The sequence below is a fragment of the Myotis daubentonii genome, chromosome 7 (assembly GCF_963259705.1).
Source record: "Myotis daubentonii chromosome 7, mMyoDau2.1, whole genome shotgun sequence".
Taxonomy (NCBI): domain Eukaryota; kingdom Metazoa; phylum Chordata; class Mammalia; order Chiroptera; family Vespertilionidae; genus Myotis; species Myotis daubentonii.
Genome location: NC_081846.1, coordinates 93,724,198 through 93,737,427, shown reverse-complemented (window position 1 = coordinate 93,737,427; position 13,230 = coordinate 93,724,198). Strand labels below are relative to the sequence as shown.

The following is a 13,230-nucleotide window of genomic DNA, read 5'->3' as shown; positions in this document are numbered from 1 at the left end:
AAAGGAACAGACTGGAAGCAAGCCACGGACAAAATCATGCCAAGGAGTAGAGCAATGCCACCAGCGCGTCCCAGGTGGGGCTGCCCATGCACGCGGCCAGCTCCGGCCACATCTCCTGCCCGCACCCTGGGTGCAGGGGCTGCGCCCACAGACACTTCCCCACTCCCTGACCAGGGGCTGCGCCCACAGACACTTCCCCACTCCCTGACCAGGGGCTGTGCCCACAGACACTTCCCCACTCCCTGACCAGGGGCTGTGCCCACAGACACTTCCCCACTCCCTGACCAGGGGCTGTGCCCACAGACACTTCCCCACTCCCTGACCAGGGGCTGTGCCCACAGACACTTTCCCACACCCTGACCAGGGGCTGCGCCCACAGACACTGCCCCACTCCCTGACCAGGGGCTGTGCCCACAGACACTGCCCCACTCCCTGACCAGGGGCTGTGCCCACAGACACTTCCCCACTCCCTGACCAGGGACTGTGCCCACAGACACTGTCCCGCTCCCTGACCAGGGGCTGTGCCCACAGACACTGTCCCATTCCCTGACCAGGGGCTGTGCCCACAGACACTGTCCTGCCCTGACCAGGGGCTGCACCCACAGACACTGCCCCACTCCCTGACCAGGGGCTGTGCCCACAGACACTGCCCCACTCCCTGACCAGGGGCTGTGCCCACAGACACTGCCCCACTCCCTGACCAGGGGCTGTGCCCACAGACACTGTCCTGCCCTGACCAGGGGCTGTGCCCACAGACACTGTCCTATCCCCTGAGTGTGTGCTGTGCCTGAGTGTGCTGTGGCTGAGTGTGCTGTGCCTGAGTGTGCTATGGCTGAGTGTGCTGTGCCTGAGTGTGCTGTGCCTGAGTGTGCTATGGCTGAGTGTGCCGTGGCTGAGTGTGCCCTGACTGAGTGTGCCGTGGCTGAGTGTGCCGTGGCTGAGTGTGCTGTGGCTGAGTGTGCTGTGCCTGAGTGTGCCGTGGCTGACTGTGCTATGGCTGAGTGTGCTGTGGCTGAGTGTGCTGTGCCTGAGTGTGCCGTGCCTGAGTGTGCCGTGGCTGAGTGTGCTGTGGCTGAGTGTGCCCTGGCTGAGTGTGCCGTGGCTGAGTGTGCTGTGCCTGAGTGTGCCGTGGCTGAGTGTGCTATGGCTGAGTGTGCCGTGGCTGAGTGTGCTATGGCTGAGTGTGCCGTGGCTGAGTGTGCCGTGGCTGAGTGTGCCGTGACTGAGTGTGCCGTGACTGAGTGTGCTATGGCTGAGTGTGCCGTGGCTGAGTGTGCCGTGACTGAGTGTGCCGTGACTGAATGTGCTGTGGCTGAGTGTGCTGTGACTGAGTGTGCCGTGGCTGAGTGTGCCATGACTGAGTGTGCCGTGGCTGAGTGTGCCGTGGCTGAGTGTGCTGTGGCTGAGTGTGCTGTACCTGAGTGTGCCGTGGCTGAGTGTGCCATGGCTGAGTGTGCCGTGGCTGAGTGTGCCCTGACTGAGTGTGCCATGGCTGAGTGTGCTGTGACTGAGTGTGCCGTGGCTGAGTGTGCCGTGACTGAGTGTGCCGTGGCTGAGTGTGCCCTGGCTGAGTGTGCCGTGACTGAGTGTGCCGTAGCTGAGTGGGCCGTGGCTGAGTGTGCCGTGGCTGAGTGTGCCCTGCCTGAGTGTTCTGTGCTTGAGTGTTCTGTGCTTGAGTGTGCCGTGGCTGAGTGTGCCCTGGCTGAGTGTGCCCTGGCTGAGTATGCTGTGGCTGAGTGTGCTGTCCCTGAGGGTGCTGTGGTGATCTTTCAGGTGCCGAGCTCCTGCTGGTTTTGTTGAAGGGGGGGTGAAGGTAAACAGGATGCCCACGGACACCCCCATTCAGGGGAGTTCTCACAGTTCCCAGAGGGTGTGGGCTCCCACACTTCTCCATTCAACCGTTGTCTCGTTTGTGGTTCCGCAGCTGTTCACCCAGCACACACCTGTCTCTCTGGAGCACCTGTCCGGCACAGGAATCAGAGAGAGACATGGAGAGTGGTGCAGCTAATAGGAGGTCTGGAGAACAGTTACATGACCTTATATGAAGAATTCTCTGGACTTTAGGTTCTCCCCACAGTGTATATGTCAGTGCTTGTGTGGGGGCGAGCCCAGCACCTTCTCTGGTGCCACCCTCTTTCCTGACCTTCACTCACTCCCATTTCTATCTCTGCCTTTCTCTTGGGGTCAGATCACACCTGCTGGGGTCCTAATTCTTGGAGAGATGAAATGCCAGAAAATGGAATTCTAGAAAACTGTAAATAAAACTATAAAACTCAGTTCTCTGAACCTCAGGCATTTAAGATTTCACACACAAGACTGCAAAAATTTGAATTCAATGCAATTCCATTCAGTTGCCCAAACACAGACCCTTTACCCTGCATCTGGCACAGAGCTGGGCCTGGGGTGCCTTGCTCTTGTGTCACAATGCACACACTCAGGTCCTTGGAGAAGGGGCGGACATTTCAGTGACTAGTTTGAAACATCGGACCCTTAAGTGCAACATAGACCGATGTACCAGCCCCAGAGTGACAGAGTGAAGATAGGACGGGCAGAAGGCGAGGTGCAGGTGGTGCTGCTTAGGGAAGTAATGAGAGAGCTGAACGTTGAGGGGCTAATCAGGTGTGCCTGATAGGAAAGAAGGGGAAGAGGCCTGTCCGGCACAGGAACCAGAGAGAGACAGGGAGAGAGGTGCAGCTAATAGGAGGTCTGGAGAACAGTTACCTGACCTTATATGAAGAATTCCCGGGACTTTAGGTCGTTGAGCACACTGAGGGCCATGTGTGGACAATGTGGGTCTCTGCTAATGTGGAAGTCACCATCCCTATGCCTCAATGCCAGGCTTTCCCCACTACTCCTTTCCCACAAATAGTCTCATAGGGTAATTCATTCCTTTATCGAAAACCTAGTTGGATGGTTCCTGGATGTGAAGAGAGTGGAGGTGATGGTGCCTGGATGTGAAGAGAGTGGAGGTGATGGTGCCTGGATGTGATGGTTCCTGGAGGTGATGGTTCCTGGGTGTGATGGTTCCTGGGTGTGATGGTACCTGGAGGTGATGGTTCCTGGGTGTGATGGTTCCTGGGTGTGATGGTTCCTGGAGGTTATGGTTCCTGGGTGTGATGGTTCCTAGAGGTGATGGTTCCTGGGTGTGATGGTTCCTGGAGGTGATGGTTCCTGGAGGTGATGGTTCCTGGGTGTGATGGTTCCTGGAGGTTATGGTTCCTGGGTGTGATGGTTCCTGGAGGTGATGGTTCCTGGATGTGATGGTTCCTGGATGTGATGGTTCCTGGGTGTGATGGTTCCTGGAGGTTATGGTTCCTGGGTGTGATGGATCCTGGAGGTGATGGTTCCTGGAGGTTATGGTTTCTGGGTGTGATGGTTCCTGGGTGTGATGATTCCTGGGTGTGATGGTTCCTGGGTGTGATGGTTCCTGGAGGTGATGGTTCCTGGGTGTGATGGATCCTGGGTGTGATGGTTCCTGGAGGTGATGGTTCCTGGAGGTGATGGTTCCTGGGTGTGATGGTTCCTGGGTGTGATGGTTCCTGGAGGTGATGGTTCCTGGGTGTGATGGTTCCTGGAGGTTATGGTTTCTGGGTGTGATGGTTCCTGGGTGTGATGGTTCCTGGGTGTGATGGTTCTTGGAGGTGATGGTTCCTGGATGTGATGGTTCCTGGGTGTGATGGTTCCTGGAGGTGATGGTTCCTGGAGGTGATGGTTCCTGGGTGTGATGGTTCCTGGGTGTGATGGTTCCTGGAGGTGATGGTTCCTGGGTGTGATGGTTCCTGGAGGTGATGGTTCCTGGAGGTGATGGTTCCTGGGTGTGATGGATCCTGGGTGTGATGGTTCCTGGAGGTGATGGTTCCTGGAGGTGATGGTTCCTGGGTGTGATGGTTCTTGGGTGTGATGGTTCCTGGGTGTGATGATTCCTGGAGGTGATGGTTCCTGGGTGTGATGGTTCCTGGGTGTGATGGATCATGGAGGTGATGGCTCCTGGGTGTGATGGTTCCTGGAGGTGATGGATCCTGGGTGTGATGGTTCCTGGAGGTGATGGTTCCTGGGTGTGATGGTTCCTGGGTGTGATGGTTCCTGGAGGTGATGGTTCCTGGGTGTGATGGTTCCTGGGTGTGATGGTTCCTGGAGGTGATGGTTCCTGGGTGTGATGGTTCCTGGGTGTGATGGTTCTTGGAGGTGATGGTTCCTGGATGTGATGGTTCCTGGGTGTGATGGATCATGGAGGTGATGGATCCTGGGTGTGATGGTTCCTGGAGGTGATGGTTCCTGGAGGTGATGGTTCCTGGGTGTGATGGTTCTTGGGTGTGATGGTTCCTGGGTGTGATGATTCCTGGAGGTGATGGTTCCTGGGTGTGATGGTTCCTGGGTGTGATGGATCATGGAGGTGATGGATCCTGGGTGTGATGGTTCCTGGAGGTGATGGTTCCTGGAGGTGATGGATCCTGGAGGTGATGGTTCCTGGAGGTGATGGTTCCTGGGTGTGATGGTTCCTGGGTGTGATGGTTCCTGGAGGTGATGGTTCCTGGGTGTGATGGTTCCTGGAGGTGATGGTTCCTGGAGGTGATGGTTCCTGGGTGTGATGGTTCCTGGGTGTGATGGTTCTTGGAGGTGATGGTTCCTGGATGTGATGGTTCCTGGGTGTGATGGTTCTTGGGTGTGATGGTTCCTGGGTGTGATGATTCCTGGAGGTGATGGTTCCTGGGTGTGATGGTTCCTGGGTGTGATGGATCATGGAGGTGATGGATCCTGGAGGTGATGGTTCCTGGGTGTGATGGTTCCTGGAGGTGATGGTTCCTGGAGGTGATGGATCCTGGAGGTGATGGTTCCTGGAGGTTATGGTTCCTGGGTGTGATGGTTCCTGGGTGTGATGGTTCCTGGAGGTGATGGATCCTGGGTGTGATGGTTCCTGGAGGTGATGGTTCCTGGGTGTGATGGTTCCTGGATGTGATGGTTCCTGGGTGTGATGGATCCTGGGTGTGATGGTACCTGGAGGTGATGGTTCCTGGGTGTGATGGTTCCTGGGTGTGATGATTCCTGGAGGTGATGGTTCCTGGGTGTGATGGTTCTTGGAGGTGATGGTTCCTGGATGTGATGGTTCCTGGGTGTGATGGTTCTTGGAGGTGATGGTTCCTGGGTGTGATGGTTCCTGGAGGTGATGGTTCCTGGGTGTGATGGTTCCTGGAGGTGATTGTTCCTGGGTGTGATGGTTCCTGGAGATGATGGTTCCTGGAGGTGATGGTTCCTGGAGGTGATGGATCCTGGAGGTGATGGATCCTGGAGGTGATGGATCCTGGAGGTGATGGTTCCTGGGTGTGATGGTTCCTGGAGGTGATGGTTCCTGGAGGTGATGGTTCCTGGAGGTGATTGTTCCTGGGTGTGATGGTTCCTGGAGGTGATGGTTCCTGGGTGTGATGGTTCCTGGAGTGTGGGAAACTGGTTATTGCCTTCACTATCTGATAAGCGTAGACAGAATACCCCCCCCCCCCCCCCAAGGCTGGGTGCCTTTGAAGCCCTAGCAAAGGTTGGAGCTAGGCACCTCCTCTGTTTGTCCAGACAGTGGTAGCTGAAACTACTCCCCCATTTATTATTATGTAAATCCTTGCTGATGGGCTAGTTTGCCTGTTGCCAGGGGTCGCCTGCCTAAGGGCTATGCTATGGGTGCATCCCAGATCAATAAAAGCTTGGTGAGGCCTGAGCACCGGTGAAAGTCCTTCCCCTTGAGTTGGACTTGCCCGCCTGGTCCCCCAATATTCCCAAATTATCTCTTGTCTTTTCATTTTCATTTGTGTGCGGCTCTGCTTCCAGTTCCTGAACCCTGATCCATGCAGGAAGTGGGAAGGAAACACTCAACATCTGGCGCCCAAAAGGGGAAAACTGGAAGTGAAGGTTTCGCTAGAGCGAAAAAAGGAAGTTTCACCGAAAAAAGGTGAGGAAAAAAGAATTCACCGAGAAAAGGAATGGAAAATTCACCGAGAAAAGGTGGGGGAAATTCACTGCACGCAATGCCCAGGATCAACTTCAGAAGTCACGAGCTGTAAGTAGGTTGGGAGCGTTTTCTTTCACCAGGCTAATGGGGCAGGATTTGGCTTTAATAAAAAAGTAGATTCGGCTTTTTTAAAAAGTAAGAAACTTTATTATAGACTTTTGATTTGCATGCTTAAGGAGTTAAAATTTTAGAAGGTAATCTCTTACAGTTTTTGCATGTTATTATAGAACATAACCATTGGTTTCTTGAAAAAGGTACATCAGATCTTAAAAGTTTGCCAAAAAGTTAATCAGAATTTTGCAAAGATTGTTTCCCCTTGTGGAACACGGCATTTCATTTGCTAGAGGCTTTAGGAGAGGTCAAGGAGGATAGATCTCCTCCCCCTTGCACCCTCCACTCCTTAAGAGGAGCAGAAGGAAAAGAAAAAATGGGAGGAATGGCCTTCATGGCTCCCTCCACCTCCATGTCCTAATCCTGAAATGTTTAATTTGCCGTTAATAGAATCACCTGTGCAAAAAGGCCAAATTATAAAGAAATTGGAATATTAAAAGGTACTCTTTTGAATCAGGCTGGAAAAATAAGAGATTGCCATGGTCATCTTAATGTGGTTTCTTGTCCAAATTAAACTCTTAATTTGTATTTGGAATCTAAAATCTGTAATAAGAAATAAAACCCCGCTACCGAATCCGCCTCTGGTGTGGAGAAATTCAAAGTTGGCAGGAGAGGGCAGAGCTATAAGCTCTCCCACAATGAGATTACTTAATGTTTTGTTTAAAAATTACTGGAGAACATGTTTGGAACACCAAACTTTGGCTAAGGCAAACTTGGGTGCTAGCCATTGCTTTAGAAAGCGAAATAGGAAAAAATTTAAAATGTCTTTTTCTATTAAGCATGACTTCAGGAAAAATGCGCCATCTGAGTCATTTGCTGAAACTTCCCCCAAAGCAGGATGTGGGGGAAGGGAAGAAAGAAGCTCACATGGCCATCCAATATGGACGTCACTCCCCAAGAAAGCCACTTCTTCGCCATCTTTATCCTTTTTTTCCAGCTAATGACTTAAAGCTTTTACAAATTCATAAATGCATCTGGGATTTCTGTGCTCATATAAAGGGAAAAGGCCAGTTTAAAAACGAGTGCGCATAGTTTTGAGCTGAACTTGACCTTTTGCTGTGTACAGAATAAAAACCCGAGACTGTTTTGGCCTTAAAAATGGCGAAGATGAACCTGAGAAAGAAATGCAGGCTGGCTTCCCGAGGCGATTTAAAGTAGCTCTTTTGAAATTTCCCGCCCTGAGGCAAGTATCACCAGGAAGTTGATAGTCAAGTTTACATGTGAATAGCTATGGGTTTGCTTCCTGACTTCCCCAGCAGGAAAATTGTGACCATTTTGAAATTCAGCAGCTATGCCAGGCTTATTGGCTGGAAACTTAAAACTTTTAAGTTCAAATCATCTAAAAGTATTGAGACTTATAATACTGAAATGTTGATCTGAGTATGCCTAGTATGAAGTCTAGATGATAGAAGTTAATCTATTAATTGAAAATGCCTCATATTTTATTTGAAATGTATCCTTAAATGTAAAAGTATTGATTTGAAAAATGCTAACTATTTAATTTGCTACCCAAGATATAAAGCTCTGAAAGTTTAAGGTCTCTTTTCTTGCCATTAAAAAGTTTAAAGCTACACCCTTTTTTAATGGAGGGAGGGGTAGACACGCCCTTCCCCTAGCATGCAGGTAATCCAATTCCCGCCAGCAGCCATCTTTAGGAATGTTAATTTGCATTTCAATGGCTACACCTTTTGCTAGCCGACCTTCCCAGAAAAGGTCAAGCGGCCAAAGGGTGGCTCCTTTGAAATCAGCTTTCCGCCAGTAGTCATTTTTTAATACCTACAAGTTTGCTTCTCAGTTTCCCCATGTTAACTTTTAACATGGTTTAAAGTTAATTATTAGATTTTAAAATTTATTCTTAAAAATGTAAAAGTGTAGTTAATCAAAGAACTGCTAATATTTGACTTGTAAGCTCTGAAAGATTAAAGTGCAAATTGAATCGGGAGAAATTAATTAAATATCTAATGTATAACTTGTTTTTGAAAAAATAAAATGTGTTTCCTCTTAAATGATTAGTAATTCAAAATATGTTACTTCTTGGTCTGATTTAAAAAAGAGGATTAATTTTATGATCTCAACTGAAAATTTTTTTAATACATAAACCAGTTTAAATTTAATTGATATTCTTTAAAATAATTTTTAAAGGTGTAAACAGCTAATGAGATTACTGTTTGTCTGCAATATAATGTTGGCCATCTATCTTTTAGGGGTTTTGATTTGCTCTTCCCTTGTTTATTGTGAGAATGAGGAAATTATGTTTTCTGTCAGAGAACAGTTTAGACAGCCACAATGTTGGGCTGCGTGACTTGGCAGCCGCCATGTTGGCCACATGGCCTGCCGCGCCCCTGGGGGCCGCCATCTTGGAACAACAAAGGCCCCGCCCTCTGACTTAGCCAATCACAGAAGGGATGCCTGCTCACCGAGGCAGGCTGGGATTTCAGGGGTGGAGTTTTAAGGCAGAGTTTTACTGCGGAAATAAGGATGGGGCAGAAAGTGTGCTTGCCTCGCGGATTTATTTAATACTATTTTTAAGAAGATATTTTTAATGCTTAATAAATTAGCAATCACAGTCTTAATATAATTTCAGTGGCATGATAGACCAATGTTTTGAGCAGTTGGCTTTATAAGGGCCGACAATAGAGCTCGTATTTCTTAAAAAGCTTGTAGATAGAGACATTTTTAAAAGATATCTTAAATTCTCAGTAGAACCACAGTTACACATATATCATAAACAAATTAAGAGTAATTGATTCCATGGTCAAGATTAGATCCTATTATGTTGAGAACTGTTTTTAAGTGTTGAAAATTTTTTAATTAGATATGTATTTGGAAGTTTTTCCCGAGTGCAATATTTCAAAATATAATATGCTTGGTTGCATAAGGAATTTCTGCCAAATAAAAGAAAAAATTGATTTATTAGTAGCAATGTCTTTATTTAAACTAACAAAAGCTCCTCACCGCTGCATTTTTTAAATTAAATCTTTATTGTTCAGATTATTACATTAGTTACTCTTTTTTCCCACCATAACTCCCCTCCACCCAGGTCCCACCCCACCCTCTGCCCTCACTCCCCACCCACTGTCCTCATCCATAGGTGCACGATTATTGTCCAATCTCTTTCCTCACCCCACACCCCTTCCTCTGCCCCCCCCAAGAATAGTCAGTCCATTCCCTTTCTATGTCCCTGATTCTATTACAATCACCAGTTCATACTGTTCATCAGATTATTTATTCACTTGATTTTTAGATTCACTTGTTGATAGATGTGTATTTGTTGTTCATAATTTGTATCTTTACCTTTTTCTTCTTCTTCCTCTTCTTAAAGGATACCTTTCAGCATTTCATATAATACTGGTTTGGTGGTGATGAACTCCTTTAGCTTTTTCTTATCTGTGAAACTCTTTATCTGGCCTTCACTCCTGAATGATAGCTTTGTTGGATAAAGTAGTCTTGGTTGTAGGTTCTTGGTATTCATCACTTTGAATATTTCTTGCCACTCCCTTCTGGCCTGCAAAGTTTCTGTTGAGAAATCAGCTGACAGTCGTATGGGTACTCCCTTGTAGGTAACTGATTTTCTTTCTCTTGCTGCTTTTAGGATTCTCTCTTTGTCTTTTGCTCTTGTCATTTTAATTCTGATGTGTTTTGGTGTGGTCCTCTTTGTATTCCTTTTGTTTGGGGTTCTCTGCACTTCCTGGACTTGTAAGTCTATTTCTTTCACCAGATAGGGGAAGTTTTCTGTCATTATTTCTTCAAATAGGTTTTCAATATCTTGCTCTCTCTCTTCTTCTGGCACCCCTATAATTCTGATGTTGGTATGCTTGAAGCTGTCCCAGAGGCTCCTTACACTATCTTCATATTTTTGGATTGTTTTTTCATTTTGCTTTTCCAGTTGGGTGTTTTTTGCTTCTTCGTATTTCAAATCTTTGAATTGATAATTGTGATCCTCTGGTCTGCTGTTGGGAGTCTGTATAATGTTCTTTATTTCAGTCAGTGTATGCTTAATTTCTAGCTGGTCTTTTATCACAACATCGAGGGTCTCATTAGATTTTTTGAGGATCTCATTACATTTATCGGCGGTCTCACCAGTCTTCTTGAAGATCTCACTACATTTATTGGCGGTCTCACCAGTCTTTTTGAGGGCCTTATTAAATTTATCGGTGACTTCTAGACAGTTTTTTAAAGACCTTAAAAGTGTGGTTTTGAACTCGATATCCAGCAGTTTGCTTTCCTCCAATTCTGTCATTTGTGTCCTGTTTCTTTGTCTCGGCATTTTTTATGCTTCGCTGTGTCGATAGAGTGCCTTTCTGTGTTAAGTTTCCCAATTACCTGAGGTAGACACTCTTGGTGCACCCCCTTGTGGTCTTTGTGCACAGTCTTGTTGTAGTTAAGCCTTGATTGTTGTAGTTATCACTGGAAGGAATTAACCTCCAGGCCAATTGGCTGTGAGAATCAGCTGTGTCTGCAGTGGGAGAACTTCTGTGCTGGAGACACCCTCTGGGGCTAGACTTGCTTCAATGGGGCTTTGGTGCTCACTGAGTCTGCCCCCTGAGTGTGTCTTTTATGGTTCCACGGAGCTGCAAACTGGATGGTCCCACTCTGACATCTGGACTTCCTGGCTCCTGGATCTCTAGGGAGGTACTAATCTAGCCTTTGCCTGAGGCTATCCAGCAAAAGTCTCCCTGCAGGGTTTGGGTGGGGTGGGTCCCACGGGATCAACAGGGCGGGGTTAGCAATTATGGCTGCTCTCAGTCTTGCCCTCAGAGGCTCTGCTTCTCAGTTTCCCAGTAATCGCTGCAAGCCCCAGGGAGAGAAAGCTGCCCTAGGGTTCTGAGCGAAGCCAGACAGTCCCACTTCTCCCGTATGAGTCTGGGTCCCTAGAGACTCACCCGGAACTGGAGCTCAGAGCCTGAGACTCCCTCCGATTGAAAACAACAACCACGCCCTCAGCTGCCAGCCCGCTGTGCATGCACCTCCACACCTTAGTATTTTACTTCAACACTGCGCCTCCTCTGAGTCCCGGTATGCTTTTCTCTTTCCTCCTAGTTGTAGAACTTCCACTCAGCCAGCCTTCCTGTGGTTCTGGATGATGTCCGTTCCATCTTTTAGTTGTATTTTTGAAGTGGTTGTTCGAGGCAGCAAACTCTGGTGTTTACCTATGCCGCCATCTTGGTTTCTTTCCCTGCATTTTAAATTAGGCTGGAGGTGGGGCAGCGTTTGCACCTCGTGTATGAGACATAAACCTACTAAATTTACTAATCTTTGTAAGCAATTGAATCCTAGTAAAGTAAAATTCTTCTAAAAAGTTACTGAAGGCTTCCCATGATCCCTCTGTATATGCAAATAAGCCAAAAGGGAATGCTGTTTAAAAATATTATTTTAAACTTAATAAAAAGGAGAAATTTTAATATTTTGAAATGTCTTCCACTAATATTTGTAGGATAATCTAATGATTTGCTGTTAAAATACCAAATCTGAAAATAAATACAGTCACCATAATGACTTTGACTTGAAATATATGGCCTTGCAGCACTATCAGTCAACATCCAAGAAGTAACCCTGTAGGTTACTTGGTGTAAAAAAGAAAGATTTTTCTTTTTTAAGTTAAAGTTCTCCAAGTGTAATCCAGCAGGAAGAGGATGAGCCAGACAACAAACAGCCTGAGACCACCTGGAGCACGGTAAAGAAGATGATACAGACGCCTGATGCCTGAGAATGTCTTTCTTGTCATGCTAGCAGTAATCATCTGTACGGTAATATTACCTAGGGCAAATGTGGAAGTATTTCAGACTTATGCTCCTGACCCTTCATGGGTAAGAACCCTTAAGTGGGCTGATCCCCCGCCTAATGTAATATCCAGTAGGAACATGGGTGGGGCAAGGAAGTAGGAGACTATCACTACTTGCTCCTGGGAGAGGTGCAGAAAATGTAACTAAGAGCTTGTCTATACAAAAAGAAATTGACAGCCAGTTTAAAATTGAACTGCCATAGCCTAGAGCAAAGAATATTCTTACATGGTATTATTCTATAAGTTTCATTAATAATTTTTGATGCTTTACAACAGTATATTGTGCATTTTTCCCAAACATACTTACAAATTAATTTTTTGAATGTTTTAAGGACATGAAAGGATTTATTCCCTTCCACTGTGTGGAAGGCCCCCTGGAAAGGCACTTAAGCATTCTATATTGACCTCTCTTGACCTTTTTGCCAAGAGGGTCCCTCTTCTCACAATCCAATTGCCTACAGCTGTTACCTGAGCTCTCCATTGAAGCTGAGATCATGGTGGCTGGTACAATAGATCTGTCTCTTGCCCAATGGCATAAGCTGGGCCCTCTCTGGAGAAGAAACCTGGGTTCCCCAAGATATGTGATCAATGCCGGGGCCCTGCCAGCAGGCGAGGGGATCCAAAGGCAGTTGCTGGGCGTGGAAGCCACAGGGGCATAGGCTACCAAGGAGACAGAACTGAACCTCACATCACCCTACTTTGCCCAGAGGATTGCTGGTAGTCAATGATGGGTAACACCGCCCCCTCAGGGAGGGGCGACCTAAGATAGGCACAGTGGGGGGCCAGTAGGAGAGAACTTGGGGTTTAACAGAGGTGGTGCACAGATCCTCACCCCCCCAATTGTGCAGGGGCTTGAACACTCGCCCCTTCTGAGGAAGGTCTCCTGTCCCCATGGCTGCTTCTTGCTTGCCATGCCCAGCCCAGATCAGGAACCAAATAACAGAAGAGACTTGGTCCAGCTGAAAATGGTACCCGGAAAAACAAAGGCTTAGTTAACAGACCCTATATCTAAATCAGGCCTAGCAACAGGAGTGTTAGGGGCCTTCTCAAAGATGCAAAATAATCCTTTCCATTAACATTTACAGTGTAAACTAAGATTGTTTTTAAAGTATTAAATTCAACAGTAAAATAGTTGTCAAGTTTTCAAATTAATTAAATTTGGCTAATTTGAAATAAGGAATTACTCAAAAAGTATTAACCAAAATTTTCATTTCATGGTAAAATTGCTTAACATGCTATGAATCTAAAGCAGTCATATTTTTGTGCAAAAAATTAAAATTTATAGTAACCTAGACTGCATTATAAATTTTCCAAAAGTCTCCAAATAATTAAATCAAAAAAG

At 47.1% G+C, this 13,230-nt stretch overlaps 1 protein-coding gene across 1 annotated transcript; it reads left to right on the top strand.

The window, feature by feature from the left end:
• Positions 1 to 828: 828 nt before the first annotated feature.
• On the top strand, positions 829 to 1,800 carry LOC132238894 (keratin-associated protein 4-9-like). Its single transcript, XM_059704896.1, has one exon. It carries the CDS (start codon positions 829 to 831, stop codon positions 1,798 to 1,800), a length of 972 nt encoding a protein of 323 aa, XP_059560879.1.
• Positions 1,801 to 13,230: the final 11,430 nt, after the last annotated feature.

Coding starts and splice junctions, on each gene's coding strand:
- LOC132238894 (XM_059704896.1), top strand. CDS start 829: ATGGCTGAGTGTGCTGTGCCTGAGTGTGCTGTGCCTGAGTGTGCTATG.